Raw genomic sequence first — 23,063 nt, forward strand, 5'->3', positions numbered from 1 at the left:
GCGGCCGGTTGGGGTGGGCGGGGCCGGCGGGAGTCTCGGCGGCGCGCGCGGGCGGCCGCGCGGCCGGGAAGCGCAGGGCCCGAGCGCGTGAGCGCCGCGGGGAGTCCTCCAGCGCGGGCACGCGGCGCGGCGAGGCGCGGTTCTCGGCCTGCGCGAGGCGGGGGCTCGGCGGGCCAGCGGGCGCGCGCGCGGCCTCCCGGAAGCCGGCCCGGTTCTCGGCGGGCGGCGGGGGTTTCCGGCGTCGCGGGTCGGACCAAGCGCGGGGAACGGCCTCGGCTGCGCGCGGCCTCCGCGGGACCTCAGGGACCGACTGCGCCCGGGGCCCCGGCGTCTCCTCCGCACTCGGGCCGCCGCCGGGGTCGGGCTTCCTGTTGTGGGGCGGCGAGGCTGTAGGGGAAAAAAGAGGAGAGGCCGGGGAGGCCGTCAGGGGAGGAGAGGCGGGGAGGGGAGGGAAAAGCCGAGTGGGGAGGGCGGGGTGGGGGGGAAGGTTAGAGGCGGGGAGGGGAGACCCTGTGGGGAGGGCAGGGGAGGCCGAGTGGGGAGGAGAGGAGAGGCGGGCGGAGGGTCGGAGAGGCAGATGGGCGGGCGGGCGAAGAAAGGGCTCTGGGAGGGGAGAGGAGATGGGGACAATGTAAACTTAGCAAGCACCTGCGAGAGGGGCGATGGGGGGGCTGGGGGGAGGCCGGGAGACCTGGAAGTGAAGGGAAAGGAACGGGAGGGGGAGAGGAAGGCGCCCCTGTGGTAAGGAAGGCGCCCCTGTGCGCCACTCCGCTTCGGGTCCGAGTGGAGCACAGGTTTCCTAGGCCCCAGGGAAAGACTTGAGATGAGCGTCTTGCCCTCTAAGAGTGAGGCCAACTAAGAAAAATTTTCTCACCACATGGGAACATTTCATTTTCTTAAGGAACCTTTTCAAATCTATAGCTTTTAAAATTGCAACAACCTATTTGTTTTAGGACTAAACACAACTGTCAACTGTGGTTAAATAAACTCTTTTTGCCGTTTCTTTAATATATATATAAACATCCGCCTTTTTGCTATGTACAATTTGTTGAGAAAGTACCAAGAGCAAACCCCAGGGGGAAAGGTCTCATATTACAGGTTCTCCTAATTGTTTAAGCGCCCCTGACAACAGAGCTATTTGGTTTTCCCATCCGTGTTTACACTGTCATCTTGGTCTCTGTGAGTGGATTTTTATCTGGCTTCTTGGACACCACTTACTAGTAAACTACAGCTAAGGAAGATTTTTAAAGCATGGCTGGGAGGCCAAGGCCCCTGGTTGAGTATGAAAGCACACCCACACCACTTACATTTCCCCCTTCCCTGGTGGAGAAAAAATTCTCTTAAATGATACGGCATGAAAACAAATTTTTTAAATTATTAGTGATTTTCCCCAGCTCTGCAGACAGGTTAGTGAGCAAACTTCAGCCAGCTTGGAAGCTGGGCAACTTTCCATGCACAGTTACACAATATCACCTCCCCGTTTGCCTGGGTCCCAGTGCCCTCCAAAGAGGCACAAGAACCTGTCTTTATTTTTCTTTTTCTGTTGTCTCAACGGCTGGTTTTCCGCATTTCTCTCCTCTTGCATCGAAGAGCTTGGTCTCCCCCCTCGCAGCTCTTTCAACACTTCCATTTAAAGTGATTTATCTTGCCCAATTGACAATCTCCTTTAAAATCAGCTTTCACCCAGCAATAATAGCTGGTTATAGTTCATGTTTTTGCAGAGAGGTTGATTCTGACTCATTATGTCCAACGTTGTCCCATACACAGCTGAATAAAGTTCTGGTAGATATCCAATTCCTGACTGTCAACTGTTGACCTCACAACTGCTTCCCCATTGATATCACCATCTGTTGTCATGGGAAAGATTGTCTGATATTTGGGTTAAATGCCACTGAAGTCATTCGATTTCCATGTGGAAAAATAACCCAAAGTAAATTGCCCTGTGAGGTGCGGAAGCTGTTTTTCCCAGAGATAGTGAATCGAGCAGAACATCCAAATCAAAGCAAAACAAAAACCTCTCCCCGCAGAGAATCCCTTATTTCATTCCCTCCGTAACTTATTTTCGTCTCATGCACGAAAGTGTGTGTGTGTGTGTGTGTGTGTGTGTGTGTTAAAGACTCAGGTATCCCCCGGGCCATTCGCTGGGGCTTGCCGCGAGAGGGGAGAAATGTCCGATTTGGGCTCCCCTTCGCCCTCAGCCGCGGCGGGAGCACCCAGCGCCCCGGACCGCCCGCGGCACCCGGGCCCCCGCGCAGGGCGGACCCCGCGCTCCTCCCGGCGCCCGCCGCCCGCCGCGTCCTGCGAGCCCGGCCCGCACGGCGCCCGAAAGGCACGCCGCGACCCCTTTTGACACTTTCCCTCCTCTGCGATGGAGCAACTACTTAACATGCAAAGTTTTCTCCAGCCTGCCCGGCTCGCTCGAGATCATTTCAGTAGCTGAACTGGCTTCTTTCCGAAAAGGCTGCCAGGACACACAAAATCTTGGGGACACAGTTGGCTCCTTTCGAACACGAACACGGACCCGAGTCCCCTCTCCTGCACGCTCTGACCCCTTTCTTGTCCCGCCCTTCAGCGCGCCCTCTCCCCCGTCCCCCACCCCCCACCCCAGCCCTGCTCCTCTCCCAGGACTCAGCATTTCGCCGATCTTACCTTTTCTCTCCGCCACTGGGGCTTCGGGAGATGATCCAACGATCAAACAGAGGAGCCAGAAAGCTCTAGCTGTCATTTTCGTAGACACGGTTCCCAGGCTCTAAAACTGAGCCTGGGCTTTTGCTCTTTCTCTCCCCCCACCCCTTCTCCACACCCCCACCCCCGTTCATGCTAATGAGGGGCAGCCTTTGGGGAAACGGGAATCACTCACTGAACAGACCACTGGAACAAAACCGAGCTGCAGGGAGTTCTCCCACTTCCTAAGGGGGACAAGCACATGGCCTCTCAAAGTTGTCCCTGCGAATGTCTGTGGGCAGTGACAACATCAAATCCTAAACTTGAAACCCGTGTGGGTTTGCGCACTGGGGAAGGGGGGAGGGGAGGGTGGGGCAAGTGGAGAGAATAAGGGTGTTGAGGGGCTGAGGGACAGGGTGGGGGAGAAGGAGTGATAGGAAGTTTTTTCCAGATTAAGTCAACAACAAATAGGCAGATTAGTGCTGAAGACAATTTGGGCTTGTGGAAGGGATTCAAGATGACAGGAAAAAATTCATCGGGGAATGTGTCGGGGGTTCTGAGAGAAACCAAGCCTAGGTTTGGTTAAACTATTTTACTATGTATGCCATTTTTATATTCTAGAACCAGAAGGAAAAACAGCCTTGAGCAAAATACTCTCTCTTCTCCCTTCTCCTTTCCCTTTTTTTCTTTTTTCTTTTTTCTTTCCTCTCTCTCAATTGAAATTAGTCTCTCGTTGGCTAGATTCATCAAGCCCATGCTGAGTGCTTTTTACCCAACCAGGTGCTAGGAGATAAAAATGAGAAAAACACCTCCCCAGCTCTCTTGTGATGGCTCCTCTCCTAGAGAAAGGTAGATCTTTTGTTGTTTCTTTCTCTCTCTCTCTCTCTCCCTCTCCCTCTCTCTCTCTCTCTCTCTCTCTCTCTCTCTCTCTCTTTCTTTCTAAGAAAAATAAACTCATTCACTGCTTAGGTCTGAATTCTTGAAACGACTCTGGATATGAGTCCTGAGCTAAGGACCCTCTTCCTCAGATTGATCAGAAATAGCATTCACCAAGGGTGGGGGGTGTGTGTGGATAAGCTCACGGTGGTAAACCCACAGCCTTACCAATGTGTGTTTCATTTCAACAGCTTCAAACCCAAAAGGAAGGGGAAATGCACTGAGGTGAAGGCATTTTATCTGAAGCATATGAGCCAACAAGTGTGATGCAGCTGCTGAAAGAAATAACAAACTTTTGCTGCACCAATATCTTATGTCTCAAAAATAATAATGCTAGTGAACTGACCAGGTTCAGGGGAGATCATGTTTTCAAGAAAGACACTGGAAAGCTTGGAGAACAATAGGGGAGTGAGAGGCTTGGCTCCATCACCAAGTTCCTTCACAGGAACTGAGGCTAAACAGCCTAGTCGCACAAAAACATTTGTGATATTTTGTGAAAGAACCAGGAGGTAGAAGTTATAAGGTGACACGTTTAATTCCAATTTAAGAAAAGGTATTCTAACAACCAAGATCTCTACGAAAGCAGGTGGTGACAATGGGGCCATAGTGGGTATCCAAAGAGAATGTCATTCACTGTAGAGCAGGGGCTCCCGGCTGGCTCAGTCAGAAGAGCACGCCACTCTTGATCTCCAGGTGTGAGTTCGAGCCCCTTGTGGGGTGAAGAGATTACTAAAAATAGATAAACTTTAAAAAAAAAAGTACTGTGGAACAGTTTCCTGATTTAGGTGTCCTGTGGTCTAAGGGATACAGTGAGGTAAATATGTTCGTCGAGAGAGGAGCTGGCTGACTAGTCACAGGCTGTTGATATGTTGGAGGGGATCACTGTCCTCTGTAGTTTGATCCTCAACTTTCTTTAGCTTGAAACTCTTGTCAATTCATCAGATTTGTGGGAATGACTCATATTAAACAAACTCATAAGAAGATGTATAAACCAGACCATCATTCATTAATTTGCAATGGAGAGGATATGGTAAAGATGATTCAGCAATCTCATTATTAACCAGAAATTTGTTTGTTGAGCACTAAATTGAATTGCAGCTCATGGTGGGCTAATCTTCCTCATTCGGGTTTTTTTTTCTTCAGATTTTTATTTTTATTTATTTGACAACAGCGAGAACAGGAACACAAGCAGGGGGAGTGGGAGAGGGAGAAGCAGGCTTCCTGACCGAGCAGGGAGCCCAATGTGGGGCTCGATCCCAGGACCCTGGGATCATGACCTGAGCCGAAGGCAGACGCTTAATGACTGAGCCACCCAGGCGCCCTCATTCGGGTTTTAGAGGAGTGAGTTATTTCTTCCAGAAGAGTAAAATCTCTCCAGTCACTGCAAAGCCTGTGTACACAAGAGTCAGTGTCTCCAGCCTCTGGAGGCTTGTGTTCTTGAGGCCCAGTTTACAGATGTCCTCAGATCCCCTTCTTTCACATGCTCTTTCTTTAAGTCAAGTGGAATCAAATTAATTAGGCTTAAGCTTTCTCGTTTACAACCACATCTCAGACATACCTGCTTGCTTGAGATTATATTCAAGTCACCCAGATCCAATTTGGGGTGTTCCTGAAACTCTTCTGTTGCAGGAATGTTGTGAATGCCCCAAAGCCCACACCCTGAAATGTAGAGGCAGAGAGCCGGCTGGATGGCTCCCACGGGCTCTTAGAGGCTTCTGGGGTGGCACCAGCCTGGAAGTACTTGCCAGAGTCCAGGGTTGGGTCTTGGGCAGCATCTGGCTCAGAAACTACACTGATGGTGGAAGGCACAAAGAGCTCAAAGAGACTGATCCACGTAAGCCAGAATGCCACTTTATTAATTTATAACGAGAAATCGACTCAGGCAGAAGTGCATACTCATGTCAGCTTGGCTAGTGTTGTCTTAATATAAACAAGCCACATGGGAAGCCAAATTATCATCAGGGTGCTTGGTAATATAAACCAGAGCATGGGGAGTTTGTCAGAGGATTGGAATGTTTAACGGTATGGCTTTTTTGTAGCCTAATGTATCTGTCTTCATAATAGGTATATACACTTGTCAGGTGGAAGAATCTAGGAGCCTAACCGCCTTTCTCTCCCCTGCCAATTTCTGGTATTTTTAGTGTATCTTTCCGCTTAGCAAATATTTATGGAGTGTCTACTATGTGTTGTATAATAAAGAATTTGTGCCAGGTTCCTGGCATGGAGCTTCTAAAACCCTTGGAATTTCCCAGGTGATAGAAGTATCATAGTGACTCGTGAGCTTCCTGGATCACACCTGAGTTTTTGCTAGTGCGGTGACTCTTGGAGGGCTCCTTGATGGCTCCAGGATGGGAGCTGGTCACCAGAGAGACCAACCATGCGATTAGAGGGGCAGAACTTTGAGCCTGCCTGACCTCCAGGGAGGGGAGAGAGGCTGTAGATTGGGTTCAGTTGGATGGTCAATGATTTAACCCATCCAGCCTATGTAATGAAACCCCAATGAGGGGCACCTGGGTGGCTCAGATGGTTAAGTGTCTGCCTTCGGCTCAGGTCATGGTCCCAGGGTCCTGGGATCAAGCCCATCATCGAGCTCCCTGCTTGGTGGGGAGCCTGCTTCTCCCTCTCCTTCTGCTGCTCCCCCTGCTTCTGCTCTCTCTCTCTCTCTGTGTGTGTGTGTGTGTGTGTGTGTGTGTGTGTGTGTGTGTGTGTGTGAAATAAATAAATAAAATCTTAAAAAAAAAAAAAAAGAAACCCCAGTGAAAACTCTGTGGAGCTTCCTGGTTGGTGATGTGCTAGGAGGGCGATACTCCCTAACCATGGAAAGAGAACACTGAAGCTATGCATTTGGGACCCTCCCAGATCTCATCCTATGTGTCTCTCCGTGTAGCTGGTCCTGATTTGACTCCTGTATGATGAAATTGCGATCCTAAGTATAGTGCTTTCCTGAGTTCTGTGCGTTGTTACAGAAAATGATCGCACCTGAGGGGGATCGTGAGAACCCCCAGGTCTGCAGCCAGGTGGTCCAAAATAGGAGTGGTACTGCTGTGGAGCATGCCCTTTAAATAGTGGGGTCTGCACTAACTCTGGGTGGTTAGTGCCAGAATTGAACTCTAGTCCACCAGTGGGTATCAAAATACTATGTTCCAGACACTGTTTTAGAAGCCAGAAATCTCAGTCATAATCATTCTTTAATAAGAGTACAATAGTTGCTTTGGTTTCCATTAGGTAAATCACGGTCACGTTCCAGTTTTTCGATTTCAGGACCATCTCAATGGCGACCAGGGTCTCCCCAAATTCTTCAGACTTTCAAAGACAACCCCTAGGGTGCCTGGGTGGCTCAGTCATTAAGTGTCTGCCTTCGACTCAGGTCATGGGATCCCAGGGTCCGGGATCGAGTCCCACATCGGGCTCCCTGCTCGGCGGGAAGCCTGCTTCTCCCTCTCCCACTCCCCCTGCTTGTGTTCCTGCTCTCACTGTCTCTCTCTGTCAAATAAATAAATAAAATCTTAAAAAAAAAAAAAAAAAGACAACCTCTAGGCTTACTCCCACAGGGATCGGGCTCGATCCTGGGATGTAAGGACATAAATCCTCCCCTCATGCGGCTCACTGTGGAAAACAACATTCAATGGGAGAAGATGCTGGAGAGCCTCCACGCCCTATGGACAAACTCTCCCACAAACAACGGTGAGTCCAGGAGAGGTTGTGAGTAGCTTGTTTTTGTTTTTGTTTTTGTTTTAGCTCTTTGTTGTATTTTCCTATCACTCTACATTATTGTAACAGAACATTTGGAAAATAAAAGAGTAGACATGGGAACTACCGAATGTAGGCCTCGCTTCTCTACCCCTGCACCCCACCATCCTTACAACATCTCCATGTATTTCTTCCCAGGCTCCTTCTTGGTTATCATTCTTCCACGGGTGTGGGCAGAGTGTCTACTCTATTTTAGATCCTGTGTTGTTCACATGACACCATGACAGGCTTCCCCATTTTATGTTTTGTGCATACAATTTTTGTATCCAGTTCTTATTCAATTAAAACTGTTCAGGGCACCTGGGTGGCTCAGTTGGTTAAGCGACTGCCTTCGGCTCAGGTCATGATCCTGGAGTCCCGGGATCAAGTCCCGCATCAGGCTCCCTGCTCAGCGGGGAGTCTGCTTCTCCCTCTCCCGCTCCCCCCTCTTGTGCTCTTTCTCTCTCTCATTCTCTCTCTCAAATAAATTTAAAAAAACTGTTCAAAATACTATTAAGAACTCTTTGCGAATGTGAAATCTCATAACTGCATAATATATTGTCATTTGGACAAACCATAATGTGTGAACATTTCAGGCTGTTTACAATTGTAAGCCTTTCTGTGTCCCCATCATTAAAGGAATGGATATATCGTGACATACTGGAACAAAATAGAGCAGGCGTTTGGATTTTTTCGTTTTTAAAGATTTTATTTTTACATAATCTCTACACCCACCAAGGGGCTTGAACTTACAACCCGAAGATCAAGAGTTGCATCCTTTACCAACTGAGCCAGCCAGACACCCCTAGAGCAGGGTTTCTTCACCTCAGCACTATTAACATGGAGGCCAAGATAATTCTTTGCTGTGCTCCGCAGGTCGTTGACCAGTTTCCCTGGTCTTACCCACTGGGTACCAGTGCCCTCCACCTCTAGTTATGACAATCTAAGCTGTCTCCCAACAATGCCGAATGTCTCCTGGAGACAAAATTGTGAACCACATTTGTTGCCATAAACCAATGAAAATAAATGAGCTGCAATTACAAAAGCAAAATATGGATCAATCTCATAAACATGATCTCAAGTAAAAAAAGTCCGACACAAAACACTATATACTATGTAATTTCATTTCTATAGGTTCATAAACAGACAAAACTAATTCAAGGTGCAAAAAGTCAGGGTGTTCTTGGGAGTAGGTACTGGAAAGGGTACGGGAGGGGTGGGGTGGTTGTTTCTGAGGTGCTGAAGTGTTCTAATGATTGATGTAATAATTTTTGATATCTTACATAAGAAATGTTACTAGTTTATATAGTCAAATCTGTTGGCTATTTTTTTCTGATATCTTCCATCCCTTTATAAAATCCTTTAAAATGTATATAAGTAATACATATTCTTTGCAGAATAGATAATACAAAAGAAAAAAGAAAAAATCAACAGTCCTATTATCTAGAAATAACTACTATGGATATTTCGGTATATCAATTTCCAGACTTTTTTCTACACATACATGTGCATGTAAATATGTTATATAGTTTCTTTATATAAAAGTGGGATCATGGTATATAGATACTTTTAAAATGGTTTTTATTAAAATATTAATGAGGGGCACCTGGGTGCTTCAGTCAGTTAAGCTGGCTCAGGTCTTGATTCCAGATTCCTGTGGCCAGCTCCCTGCTCAGCGGCGGGCCTCCTCCTTCCCCCCTGCTTGTGCGCTTTCGCTTTCTCTCTCAAATAAATAAATAAAATCTTTTAAAAAATGTTAATGACATGTCAACATCTTTCCATTTCATTAAGTATGGGATTCCATCATATGGCATATTTTTTTTAAGATTTTTTATTTTTAAGTAACCTCTACACCCAATCTGAGGTTTGAACTCACGATCCCAAGATCAAGAGTCCCATGCTCTTCTGACTGAGCCGGCCTGGTGTCCCATGGTCATTTTTAATGACTGAATTCCTAGGCATTGTATTGCTGCATCAAATATATATGATAATTTCAATGTTTTTGCTACATATTGCTGCTTTGTCCCCCAAATATGTTGTACCAGTTCACACTGACCAGCAATCAATGTAGGTATGTAACAATGCCTATTTCTCCACATTGGGATATCAGATCATCATTATTTGATATCCTTGCTGTTCCGAAAAGTTTTTTTTTTTTTTTTTTTTTTTTTTAAGGGTTTCTGGAATGCCTGGCTGGCTCAGTCAGAGGAGCATGCGACTCAATCTCTGGGGTTGTGAATTTGAGCCCCACACTGGGTGTAGAGATTACTTAAAAATAAAATATTTTAAAAAAGGGCGCCTGGGTGGCTCAGATCGTTGGGCAGCTGCCTTCGGCTCAGGTCATGATCCTGGAGTCCCAGGATCGAGTCCCGCATCGGGCTCCCTGCTCGGCGGGGAGTCTGCTACTCCCTCTGACCCTCCCCCCTCTCATGCTCTCTATCTCTCATTCTCTCTCTCTCAAATAAATAAATAAAATCTTTAAAAAAATATTTTAAAAAATAAAGAAAGTTTCTCTTTGTTTTAATTTGCATTTCTTTAATTGCTGGTGATATTGTAGATTTTCTCATGGATTTATTTGCCATTGGATTTCTTCTTTGGCCAAATGCCTGTTCTTCGTCTTTGTCTATTTATTAGGATGTTCATTTTCTTTTATGATTTTGGGAGCTATTTCTAGCCTAAGAATTTTAACTCTTTGTCCATTATATATATTGCAGATATTTCCTCACAAAATTGTGTTGATTTTTAACCTGTTAGTGATTTATTGGCCATCAAATTTTTAAATTTTGTACAGTAAAATCCATCAGTCTTTTGTTTAACAATGTCCCCAGTGTCTTTGTCTCATGCTTAGACGTTCTCCAACTCAAAATTATATATATATATCAGCCTCTGTTTTTCTAGTGCTTGTCGTTAAATCTTGGTTCCATCTGGAATTTATTTGGATATGTAGTATGAGGTAAGAATCTAATTTATTTTTTTCTAAAATAACTAGAAAGTTGTCTAACCCAATTGACAAATAAATCCATCCTTTCTAAATTTGAGATGTCACCTTTAACAGAGTATTAACTTCTAATAAATTTAGGTCTATTTCTAGATTTTCTCTTACTCCCTCTGTCTACTCCCATGCTTATATGCTCATATTCGGACATTGTTATAATTATAGTGATATTATAACACATTTTTCTTTTCAAAAATTGTCTATCACAGTGTTTTGTTTTCCCAAGTATACTCTGCTAAATTTTAAAAATTCTGTTGGGTTTTTTGAATTTGTATTAAATGAATAGATTCATTTGTAAAGGAATTGACAGCTGTCCAATATTGTCTTTCTGTCCATGAAAATAGCGTATCTCTATATTTCTTTGAGTCTTCTTTCCCCCACTAGGATATTATTATTTTCTTCATCTAAGCTCTAAATACATCTTTATGTTAAATTTATTTCCTGGATATTTTATATTTTTGATGTAGAAAAGTTCTTTTTGCTTTTTATATTTTCTAACTGCTTTTGGTAGATGTATAGAAAAGCTACTAATTTGTATATCATACATTTTGTATAACCCAATTTGTGTATACCCAAAAATATTCCAAACTATTTTTTAAGTTTTTATTTATTCATTTATTTTAAGTAATCTCTACATCCAGCATGGGGCTTGAACTCATGACCCTGAGAACAAGAACCACGTGCTCTTCCAACTGAGCCAGCCAAGCACCCCCCAAACCATTTTCAATTGATTCCTTTGGGTTTTCCCAAAGGAAACCATGTAATCTAAAAAGTATTTTGCCTCCTCTTCTCAAACCTTTAACTTTTTTATTGCATTGATGAGAACTTTCCAAACCTTGTTGAATAATATCAATCATAGTCATCATCTTTGTTTTACTGATATTTCCTTGTGTATAGGGACTACCTCAAGTGTTTCACTTAAAAAAAATGATTTTATTTATTTATTTGAGAGAGAGAGAGAGCATGCACAAAAGAGCAGGGGGAGGGAGAAACTGACTCCCTGCTGAGCAGGGAGCCCTATGAGGGGCTGGACCCTAGAACGCTGGGCTCATGACCTGAGCCAAAGGCAGATGCTTAACCGATGGAGCCACCCAGGCACCTGACAATTTATTTTTTTAATACAATTTTTTTAAGTAAGCTCTACGCCTGATGTGGGGCCTGAACTCGTGACCTCGAGATCAAGAGTTGCATGCTGTACCAACTGAGCCATCCGGGCACCCCAAGAAGCTGAGAGATTTGCTCAAGATTGCTTGTTACTCAGTGGCAGTGTTTGGGATCAAATTCAAGTTCTCTTTAAAAATAAGTATTGGGGCATGAGTTCAAGCCCATATTGGGCAGAGAGCTGGATGCAGGGCCCGATCCCAGGACCCTGGGATCAGGACCTGAGCTCAAGGCGGACACTTAACCAACTGAGTCACCCAGGCACCCGAAATGTTTCACTTTCAAGTGGCTAAACACTTGATTTTGCTTCAAGTGCATTAAGCACTGGCACTTCCTTATATATTGATCTTCTTTGTAAGCTCTACGCCCAATGTGGGGCTGGAACTCACAACTCCAAGATCAATAGTCACATGCTCTACCCACTGAGCCAGCCAGGTGCCTCTAAATAGTGATCTTCTGATAATGTCTTCTATATATTTTATCTTCTCCATCATCATTTTAATCTCTTTATCTTTTTCCTTTTCTTTAAAAAAATTTTTTTTTAGTTTTATAGTTTTACTTATTTTTCTAAAGTAATCTCTATACCCAACGTGGTGCTCAAACCCGTAACTCTGCGAATCAAGAGTTGGCACACTCCTCTGACTGAGCCAGCCAAGTGCCCCTTTTTCGTTTTCATTCTAGGAGATTTTCTTGACTCAGTACATCATGTCACCGATTTTCATGTTCAGTACTATCTACTCTGCCTTTGGCTCCTTCCAAGAGGATATTATTTTTTTTAAGATTTTATTTATTTATTTGAGAGAGAGAGAATGAGGGATAGAGAGCAGGAGGGGGAAGAGGGTCAGAGGGAGAAGCAGACTCCCTGCCGAGCAGGGAGCCCGATGTGGGACTCGATCCCAGGACTCCAGGATCATGACCTGAGCCGAAGGCAGTCGCTTAACCAACTGAGCCACCCAGGCACCCCTTCCAAGAGGATTTTAAAGCTAAGGAATTCTTATTAGTTGGCTTCTTTTTGGGTTCATCCTTTTGTTCTTTCATCTGAGTCTACTCCCTTATTATAATTTCCTAATTACAAGGACCATGTCTTCTTGTATTTATCTGAGAATGCCTAACTGTGTCTTGAAATTCTCTTCAGGATTCTTTGTCATCATTATTTGAGGTGTGCTCTTCCTCTGAACATTTTTAAGGGAAGATATTTTTATTATGAAATATTACAAGCATTTAGAAAGTTATTGAGAATAATATAGTGAATACTTACATAAGCATGACCCAGTTTTGTCAAATCTTAATATTTTTTCTATATTTGCATCATATTTTCTTAGTATTAAAAAATTACTCTCATGCGGTGCCTGGGTGGCTCAGTAGGTTAAGCGTCTGCCTTGGGCTCAGGTCATGATCCCGGGGTCCTGGAATCGAGCCCTGCATCGGGCTCCCTGCTCGGTGGGAGACTTGCTTCTCCCTCTCCCACTCCCCCTGCTTGTGTTCCCTCTGTCACCGTGTCTTTCTCTCTCTGTCTGCTTCAAAAAATAAATAAAATCTTGAAAAAAAGTTACTCTCCTTTTCCATTATTCCAAAAATTGTATTGTGTAAAACAGGGTCTAATTAAAAAGAAACTACTGGGGGCGCCTGGGTGGCTCAGTCAGCTAAGCATCTGCCTTTGGCTCAGGTCATGATCCCAGGGTTCTGGGATCGAGCCCCACATCGGGCTCCCTGCTCAGGGGGACTTCTGCTTCTCCCTCTCCCTCTGCCTGCCACTCCCCCTGCTTGTGCTCTCTCTCTGTGTCAAATAAATAAATAAATCTTAAAAAAAACTGGTTAGTCAATATAATTGAGGTATCTTAATTTCAGAGTAAACATTTAATTTTTTAAAATTACACATATAGTTGGTAGTAATCAGTCTCCAAGATGGCTGGCCCCCAATGACCCCCCACTTCCTGGTATTCACACCCTGTGGCCCCCTCTCACATTGTAGCAGGACTGGTCTGAGTCACCAATAGCATATGGAAGAAATGATAATATACACTTCCAAGATTAGGTTACAAAGAGCCTGAACTCTTATCGCGGGTATGCATTCTCTCTCTCTTTTAGATCATTTACTCTGAGGCAAGCCAGCTGCTAAGTTGGGAGGACAGTCAGGCAGTCTATGAGAGGCTCATGTGAAGGAACTGACAGCTTCAGCCAACAGCCAAGAAGTGGGCTTGAAAGCAGACCCTTCCCACTTGAGTCTTCAGATGAGACTGCAGCCCCAACCCACAGCTTGACTGAAACCTTGGAGAGACCTGAGTGGAATCACCCCGCTAAAGCACTCTCAGGTTCCTGGGTCACAGAAAGTGTGATTAATAATGTTCACTATTTTAAGATGCCAAATTTGGGGGTAATTTGCCTTGCAAAAAGAGACAACTACTACACAGCCAAAGCCCCTTATGTCCTCCCTAATCCAATTTTCTTTCCTTCCTAGAGGTAATCATTATGCCGAACTTGGGGTTTCTACCGTTCTCTTGGATGTTTTCTCCTATTATGACTATAGCAACTATTGTTTAAAAAAAAAAGTCTTATGAATTAATTTTGAAGGTTTTAAAAAAAATTCTAGTTCCAAATTTTATGACATCCAATATAAACAGGTACTTGTAGTTCAATAAATAGCCTTTTAAATTAAAGATAATAAAATTAGAGAAAATTTCCTTTCTTAATTTGGGGACTTCCTTGTCTAATGTTACAATGAAATAAAAAAAGAACATCTATTGTTAATATTAACGATGATTATAATAATAGCTGGCACTTACTGAGCACTGTTCCAAGTATTACGTCTTTACATCAACCTAGGAGCTGATGCTTTTATTATCTTAGTTTTATAGATGAATAACTAAGGCACATAAAGGCTAACAGCTTGCCCAAGTTATACAGCTAGTAATCAAGTGATACCCAAATCATTAGCCACTCCTAGTACTCTTTATATAAGGTAGAAAGAAAAAAGAACAAAGAACAAATTAGCATAAAACATAGCGCTAGAGGCCTCCTCTACAAATGGCCATAATAGCTGCCTTCTCCTATTACTCATTCCGTGTTCCCCTTACCCACAGTTGGGCAGAGCCCTATGCCTGGTACGGAGACCCAAAACTTCATTCCTGTAGGACCTGAGTTCTTGGCAGTTGCTTTATCTGGTTGCTGTACTTTCCCATTAACCAGGTTTTTGGGACAAGGGCACACTAAGATGTGCCCCTGGTAAATCCTTGGGCTCCAGACGTTGTCTCGCAGGGCCATTTTCCACTTGGTAATTGTACCAAATCACACAGGCTAATTCAGTGACAGTCCTAGCTGGGGCTGCTCCAACAAAGTACCATAGATAGGGTGGCTTAAACAACAGACATTTATGTCTCATAGTTCTGCAGTTCTGGGGCAGAAAGTCTGAGATCAGGGTGCCAGCATGGTTTTTGGTTCTGATGAGAGCTCCTTCCTGGCTTGCAGGAACGTCCTGCTGTAACTGAGAGAGAGAAGTGAGAGAGAGAGAGAGAGAGAGAGAGAGAGAGACTCCATCCTTATGACCTCATCTAAATCTAATTACTTCCCAAAGGCCCCCCCTCCTAATATCATAACATTGTGTGTTACGGCTTCAATATATAGATTTTGGGGTGACATAAACATTCAGCCCATAACAGTGACTCCTTTGTCTTCAGCAGCATGAGGAATCCCAAATGCCCAATGGGCAGTCTCAGCTTCCAAATGAATGGACCCATGATGGTGTTTCCCGGCCTTAACATTTCTCCCTTGGGCACTGGGACCTCTGGACCCACTGAGTCCCAGACCACTGGCAAGGAAAGCAAAAAGTTCTTCCAGTGAGTTTTTAGGGGTCATAGTGGGAGGGACCACTCCCATCTCTCCTTGGTTCCTGGACTGGTAAATCCTGGCAATGTCTAAATCTGGAAACGGTGGTGCTGGTAGAAGTCCTGAAGGCGAGGAAGGCAAATCCATACCCAGAACACGAATCTGTCCCTGTGAGGACAAGGCGCTGTCCACACACCCCAGTCTTGTCTTTGCAAACAAGGGATTATTGTTTTGCCTCTTGAGTTGCGACCCTCCCCTTGGAGAAGCGCCCTCTGCTGGCCTTTCCTAGCATCTGCGGCCAGGAGCATCTAATGGGCCTGTTAGCTCCTCCCTGCTTTCGGTAGACCTTGTAGCCCTTTCCGCTTTTATGTGAAGAGTTGCAGATGTCTCCTCCTAGTGTCATTGATGATGATGTTTGTGGCTCTGCTTCTCATTCCTCTTGTTGCTTTTGTGGGACTTCCAAGAGGAGTAGAGAAAAATGTCAACTTTACTGTAGTTTTAACACTGGAATCTGGTAAGTTTCAAAGTATGATAATTCTGAATGTTAATCTTATTGGATTGCATTTTAATATTAATTCTGGCACTTATTGTGACATTTTAAAATGAATTTTGAAAATTTGGACTGATAGAATACTAATAAGTGTCTGTATTTAGTCAAACCTTTAAAAATTAAAATTCCAAAGTAATCCAGTATAAAAAGAGGCACAACTAACCAACGGTGTTAGAAAAAGGGTACTGGTAGCCCTGGAGGAGATAGTGATTGGAAGGGGTCAAGGGTCAAGGGGGGCTTCTGCAGTGAGTAAGATCCCCTTTCTTGATCTGGGTGCTGGTTATACAAGTGTGTTCAGTTTGTGAACATAACCGAACTGCATGCTTATGATACCTGACTTTCTTGCATGTATGTTACATGTTGATAATAATTACTTTTTAACCCCAAAGTAGAACAGCCTACAATTAAAAATAAATCGGGGTGCCTGGCTGCCTCAGTTGGTGGAGCATGTGACCCCTGATCTTGAACCCATGATCTCGGGGTCATGGGTTCAAGCCCCACATTGGGTGTAGAAATTACTTTTAAATTTTTTATTTTTTTTAAAGATTTTGTTTATTTGACAGAGAGACACACAGAGAGAGGGAACACAACCAGGGGGAGTGGGAGAGGGAGAAGCAGGCTTCCCGCGGAGCACGGAGCCCGATGTGGGGCTCGATCCCAGGACCCTGAGATCATGACCTAAGCCGAAGGCAGACGCTTAACGATTGAGCCACTCAGGCGCCCCTAGAAATTACTTTTAAAAAAATCCATGATCCTAGTAAACGCCTGATATTTATCTAGCTCAATTAAAAGGAAAGGGAGAATTTTATGCAAAAATGTCAAATATCTGAATTTTGCCATATTCTTCTATTTATTGAGGATGCTATGTTTGATCATAGGTATAATGTATCTTTCCTGTGGGGAAAATGGTTTTCTCCAAATAACCAGGTCTACAGTGATACAATTCTAATGGGGACAAACACCCCAGCTTATACACTATACAATGAATTCCAGCATTTGGAGGTTCTGTCATTGTCTCCTCATATGCTGGCCTGTCTCCCATGGCGGGGCTAGGGCTTCAGAGTCATGCACTCAGCAAGGACCTCAGCAAGGACAGCTGGCATCCAACTTACCTCGAGCATCCCTAGATGTCTATTTGGAGTTTTTTTGTTGTTGTCGATCTTCTTGGTTTTGTTTTTGTTTTTATTTTAAGTAGGCTCCACACCCAGTGTGGAATATGCGGCTTGAACTCAGGACCATGAGATCAAGACCTGAGCTGAGATCAAGAGTCAGACACCTAACCGACTGAGCCTCCAGGGAACCACCCCCACCCCAAAGAGAAATGAGGAAGACGTTAATGAAATCTGCACCTACATTAAGAAACTTTGTTACAACCTCAACACAGGGGCATTTGTGCCAATTTTGGCACAAATGCCAATTGGTTACAAATGCCAATTTCTGGTTGGAATGGTGACAGCACGTTGGAGCCAAGTGCTAACATGCTTTGGTTCAAGGGATGGAAAGTCACCTGTAAAAAGGCAATGGCCAGTGGAACCATTGCTGCTTGAAGCTCCAGACTGCATCCTCTTACCAGCTTGTCCAACTGACAAGCCCTTGCATCTGCCCCCTCAGGACATCCACAAAACTGGTGGTATTGGTACTGTCCCTGCGGGCCACATGGACATTGGTGTTTTCAAACCTGGCATGGTGGTCCCCTTTGCTCCAGTCAATGCTACAATGGAAGTAAGTATAACTGGCGCAAAACAATAAACTGTTGAAATGCACCATGGAGTTCTGGGTGGAGCTCTTCTTGGGGACAACGTGGGCTTCAATGTCAAGAAGGTGTCTGTCAGGGGTGCCTGGGTGGCTCCGTCAGTTAAGCGTCCGACTCTTGATTTCAGTTCAGGTCATGATCTCAGGGTCATGAGATCGAGACCTGTGTTAGGCTCTGCGCTGCGCATGGAGCCCGCCTAAGAATCTCTCCTCCTCTCAAAAAAAAAAAAAAAAAAAAAGGTGTCTGCCAAAGATGTTCATCGTGGCGATGTGGCTGGCGACAGCAAAAATGACTCACCAATGGAAGCCACTGACTTCATGGCTCAGGTGATTATCCTGAACCATCCAGGCCAAATCAGTGCTGGATAGTCACATGGCTCGCACAGCTCACATGCTCGCAGAGCTGAAGGAGATGGATGGTCTTTCTTGGGAAAACTGGAAGGTGGTCCCCAAATCTTGAAATCTAGTGATGTTGCCATCCCTGATATGGTTCCTCGCAAGGCCGTGTGTACTGAGAACTTCTCTGACTATTCTTGTCCAGGCTGTTTTGCTGTTCATGACATGAGACAGGTGGTTGTTGTGAGTGTCATCAAAGCAATGGATGGGAAGGCTGGACCTGGCAAGGTCACAAGTCTGCCCAAAGGGCCCAGAAGGTTAAATGGATCTTATTCCCCAATACCTGCCACTCCAGTCTTAATCGGTGGTGGAAGAATGGTCTCAGAACTCTTGTCTCAACTGTCCACTTCAGTTTAATAGTAAAAGACTAGTTAATGATATGATGCATCATAAAACCTTCAGAAGGAAATGAGAATGCTTGTGGACCATTTGTTTTGTGTGTGTGTGTGTGGCAGTTTTAAGTTACTAGTCTTTATAATCAGTAATTTTGGGGGGGTGCCTGGGTGGCTCAGTTGGTTAAGCATCTGCCTTCAGCTGAGGTCATGATCCCAGGGTCCTGGGATCAAGCCCCATTTGGGCTCCCTGCTCAGCAGGGAGTTTGCTTCTCCCTCTCCCTCTGACCTGCCCCCTGCCTGTGCTCTCTCTCTCTCTAATAAATAAATTAATAAAATCTTTCAAAAAAATAAAATAAAATCAGCAAATTTTTTTACTGATGCGGGGGACTCGATCTCACAGCCCTGAGATATGACCTGAGCTGAAATCAAGAGCCAGCCCCTTAACCCACTGAGCCACCCAGGTGCCGTGAAAATCAGTAATTTTTAATGGAAACGACCAAAAATCTGTCATAGAATTTTGAGACCATTTTAAACAAAGTTCAATGAGGAAAAAAAAACAATCCTGGTCTATATCACCTAAAATCAACAGTAGTGGTAGACCAATTAATATGGATCACTAAGAACAAAATGTACCAAATTCATGGTGAGGAGAGGTGCTGGTGTTTCAATGTCTAGTCAGCACCCATGCCTCTTTTTTCCTTTTAAGGAATTACCTCATCGCCTTAAGGGAAGAATTGGTGGGAAGGTAATTTCTATGTGGCCCCATAGATCAACAGGAGAAAGGTCCTTGATCCAAACTGGGAAATTGTAAACATTTCGACAGAACCTTGATTCTGGAGCAAGTGGACGAAGAGAACTGTCAGAGGTACTTGTCACAGCTCCAGCTGTGTGACAAGTGCCAATGATGACAGTGGTGGTAGCCTCCTCCTGACCAGGCGTTTCTGGTTCTCAGAGTCGCTGTGCTTTCAGCTCCTTGCTTTTGGGGGGCCATTGGTGTGTCCTTGATGCTTGCCGGTCCCCGAGCCTGGTTGTCCAGCTTTGCCCTGCTATTTAGTGAGCGCCTCCCTTCCCCAGTGTCTTTCCAATGAATTATCATTCGCTTTGCTTGGGTTGAGCTGGTTTGTTTCCATTGTGTTCCATTGTGGGCACCTAGAGGGAACTAGCAAAGGAGACTGAAAAGAAGTTGTCTGGAGAACTGAGGAAATGGGATTTTCTGGAAGTGTGGGCAAAGAGCTTGTTTCAAGAAGGAAGGACTGATCGGATCAGGGCACCTGGCTGGCTCGGTCGGTAGAGCATGCCAAGGTCGTGAGTTCAAGCCCCATGTTGGGCAAATAGCTTACGTAAAAAGAAAAAAAATACTCATATTAAAAAAAAAAAGAAAGAAAAAGGAAGGACTGGTCAGGAACTTCAATCTTTGGGGTGAAGTTAAGCAAGATAAGAACTGGAAAGGTGTTTCTTAAATTTGCCAGTTAAGGGGCGCCTGGGTAGCTCAGTTGAGCATCCAACTCTTGATTTCAGCTCAGGTCGTGATCTTGGGGTTGTGAGACCGAGCCCCGTGTGAGGGTCAGTGCTCAGCGGGGAGTCTGCGTGAGATTCTCTCTCTCACTCTTCCCGGCCCCCACATGCACATGTGCTCTCTCTCAAATAAATAAATAAAAATAAATCTTAAAAAGAAGTGCCAATTAAGAGGTCACCTTCAAGAAGGAGTTTGCCCATCAGCAGGAAAAGTGAAGAGAGGATGGCATGTGGGGTAAACGGAGACTCTGGGCACGTGGAGACCGCCCTTGAAGCCCCCTGGCTGCAGGGAGGAAGGGTACCCAGGACTCAGGTGAGATGCCCAGGGCCAAGGGTGAGCTTTTAAGGAAGAGAGAACCTGTAGAGTATTTCTGGGCTCGATGGAAAGAGCCAGTAATGCGGAAAGCTAAAGGCACAGGCGAGAGGGAAATTAATGGGCTTATACCTTCTGAGTGCCTCCTAAGAGCCAGACAAGTTTCCTGAGGGGAGAGGGGATGGGTTCAGAGCCAAGTCAGAGAGAGGGATTGGGCTGTGACTGGAGGAGGGACAACTCTGCATCTGACACAGGAAAAGGGGAGAAATGGGGAAGATGACGGTGGTGAGAGAAGAGGAAAATGTGGAATTTGCATTAAGTGACCTGAATCTGGGGGTTTCAGTAGGCACTCAATAAATGTGTGCTGATTTTAGCTGAGTGAACCACCGTGAGTGAGCCACAAAACACCTACCTTTGAGAAGGAATGAGGCTGAGAAGGAGGTTGGAGGAGAGGAATGGGGTGGGAGAGTCAGGGGAACACACTGGAGGCCTAAGCAGGCTGGCCGAAAGTCCAAAGGGCAGAGAACCAGTGAGGGGTTTGTCCTGCCCTATCCTCAGGGACAGGTATTCTGTTAGGAGAGCGATCTTGCCTTTGGGAGCCAGGGGGGCATTGCCACTGTTCAGTGTCCCCAGATGCTGAATTATCCCCTGATCTTCATTTATCCATGTGTTCTGGTTTAAGAATTCAGCTCTACAGGGGCTCTTGGGTGGCTCAGTCGGCTAGGCATCTGACTTCGGCTCAGGTCATGATCTTGGGGTCTTGGGATTGCGCCCTGTGGGGGAGTCTTCTTTCCCTCCCCCTCTCCTTCTGTCCCTCCTGTGGTTCATCCTCTCTCTGTGTGGGTCTTTCTCTCAAATGAATAAATCAAATCTTAAAAAAAATAAAAAATTAAAATTCACTACATTCCTAATCTTTAAAAGGGGGAGTAAGTATATCAGTTACCTTTCTCCATTGGTTGTTTAGTTTTTAATAAAATTTTAATTTGGGGGGCATCTGGGTGGCACAGTGGGTTAAGCACCCAACTCTTGGTTTCAGCTCAGGTCCTGATCTCAGGGTCATGAAATCGAGCCCCTCGAATCGGGGTCCGTGCTCAGTGTGGAGTCTGCTTGAGATTCTCTCTCCCTCTCCCTCTGCCCCTCCTGCTTGTGCTTGCACGTGCTCTCTCTCTCTCAAATAAATACTTTTTTTAAATTAAAAAATAAAATAAAATTTTAATTTTAGAATAATGTCAGATTTACAGAGAAGTTGCAAAGATAGAACAGAGGGCTCCCATCTACCCTTCAGCCAGTTTCCTCTACTGTTAACTTCTTAGATCGCCATGTACATTTGACACAAGGAGGAAATCAACGTGGGCATATTACTGGTAATTAAGCTCCAGACTGTTTTTCCCACCAACGTCCTTTTTCTGTTTCAGGTTCAAATCCAGGATAGCATATTGCATTTTGTATTTAGTTGTTTTTAAAGAGTAGGAATTAACTCAGTGATATTCCTCTTGCACAACTTTTGCAAGAAGAGTTTAAACTTTTCAAGATGGTCTACTGAACTGGTCTGAAAAGCTTAATGTCTGTATTTCTTTTATTACATTAATTTGCAAATCAAACACACACACACACACACACACACACACACACCTACCCCAAAACCATACATTCTAACTACAGTTTTTTATTCACAATGCCTTAGGATAGAAACTATAAAATATGTTTATTATATATGCCCGTTGCAACAGCATGGTTCTTCCCTATAGACTCCCCTTAATACTGAAAATAAATCTGTTTGGAGCCAGCCCTGAGCATAAGCAAGGGGAGAAAGTTTTGCAGGTGTGGCTGCCCACCGGGAAGCTAAGCTTGAAAAGGTAGACAAAAAGAGGGGATGCCATCTGTCTGTCTAGTCGGCAGTTCGTGCTTCCTAAGGATTTTTTACTTAAAAAAAAAGTCAGCATAAATTAAGCAAGAGTTAAGTGCTCCTGTTCTGTGCCAAATATCCGCCTTCACTTGCAGGGTCTTAATCGCAGTATTTTAAAAACGCGGACATGCATTTCCTAATTTCTAAATACAGCTGTTCTTGAGATCGCTGTTAGAGACGCCAAATGACCACAATTCAAAATCTACTTCACTGCCGTCAGTGCCCATTACCACCTTTCTCTCCACCAAAACTAATCTCCGTGCGACCCAGATGGGACTCGAACCCACAATCCCCAGCTCCGGAGGCTGATGCCTTATCCATTAGGCCACTGGGTCACCACAGGATCCGGGCTCTCACACCGTCTCCTTACGCGATGCCATCATCGCGCCCCGCCCCGCGCTCCGCGCTCCGCGGTCTCGCGTCGGGCGCCGAGTGATTTGGAAGCCGCCCAGCGGCGGCAGCGCGCGCCTGCGCCTCTCTGCGCCCTCCGCCCGGCCTGGCACCCGCGGCCTCGTGCGCCTGCGCGTGGCCCTCCCCGCCCCAGTGCTCCGGCACTGCGTGGCCGGCACGCGGGAGGTTCCGGGCCGCTCTCGGCCTGTGGGCTTGGAAGGTTCACTGTCCTCGCTGCGCGATATGCGTGCTTGGGGAACTCAGACGAAATTACAATGCCTGTCCTCCCTCCGTTCTAATTCTGTTTACCGGAGCCCGGGCGTCTGCATTTTACAAAGTTCCGTGGGATCGCCTAGTGCCGCCTCCCGCAGAGCCTGAGCCCCTTCTGCTACCTACACACCCTACAACCTTCCCGTCCCTTACTGCCCCTCCGTCCCTTGCTTTCCCGCAGTTACTCAGCGTGCAGCGTTGTTATAAACTATCATGTGCTGGGGATTGTTGGGGCACTCCAGGGGAAACAGGCTTTTTTTTTTCTTCCAAATCTGCCCTTCTCCCTCACTCATTTAACGTCCATTTTTCTCCCCTGTCTCTTCTTTATC

General features: G+C 45.3%; 1 protein-coding gene, 1 non-coding gene and 1 pseudogene across 3 annotated transcripts in view; 1 reads left to right on the forward strand and 2 right to left on the reverse strand.

Moving 5' to 3' along the window:
* The window catches only part of CUNH17orf58 (chromosome unknown C17orf58 homolog), a 5,583-nt gene extending 2,604 nt beyond the window's left edge, over nucleotides 1-2,979 (reverse strand). Inside the window, exons 1-2 of one of the 2 annotated variants that reach the window (XM_025889995.2) lie at nucleotides 2,650-2,979; nucleotides 35-387 (exon numbers count right to left, since the gene is read on the reverse strand). In XM_025889995.2, coding sequence (XP_025745780.2) covers nucleotides 35-387; nucleotides 2,650-2,725 — 429 coding nt within the window. In that variant the 5' untranslated portion in view covers nucleotides 2,726-2,979. The remainder of the gene's footprint in view (nucleotides 1-34; nucleotides 388-2,649) is intronic. The other variant, XM_073883280.1, reaches the window with a different exon arrangement.
* Nucleotides 2,980-4,552: 1,573 nt separating this feature from the next.
* On the forward strand, nucleotides 4,553-17,978 carry LOC112837559 (elongation factor 1-alpha 1-like; annotated as a pseudogene).
* Nucleotides 17,979-22,336: 4,358 nt separating this feature from the next.
* TRNAR-CCG (transfer RNA arginine (anticodon CCG)) lies at nucleotides 22,337-22,409 on the reverse strand. The gene has a single exon. It is a non-coding gene; the product is annotated as a tRNA-Arg (tRNA).
* Between the last annotated feature and the right edge of the window lie 654 nt (nucleotides 22,410-23,063).

The sequence above is a fragment of the Callorhinus ursinus genome, unplaced genomic scaffold, assembly GCF_003265705.2.
Source record: "Callorhinus ursinus isolate GAN/ISIS: 27379988/994484 unplaced genomic scaffold, GSC_fseal_2.0 scaffold50, whole genome shotgun sequence".
In the NCBI taxonomy this organism is placed as follows: Eukaryota; Metazoa; Chordata; class Mammalia; order Carnivora; family Otariidae; genus Callorhinus; species Callorhinus ursinus.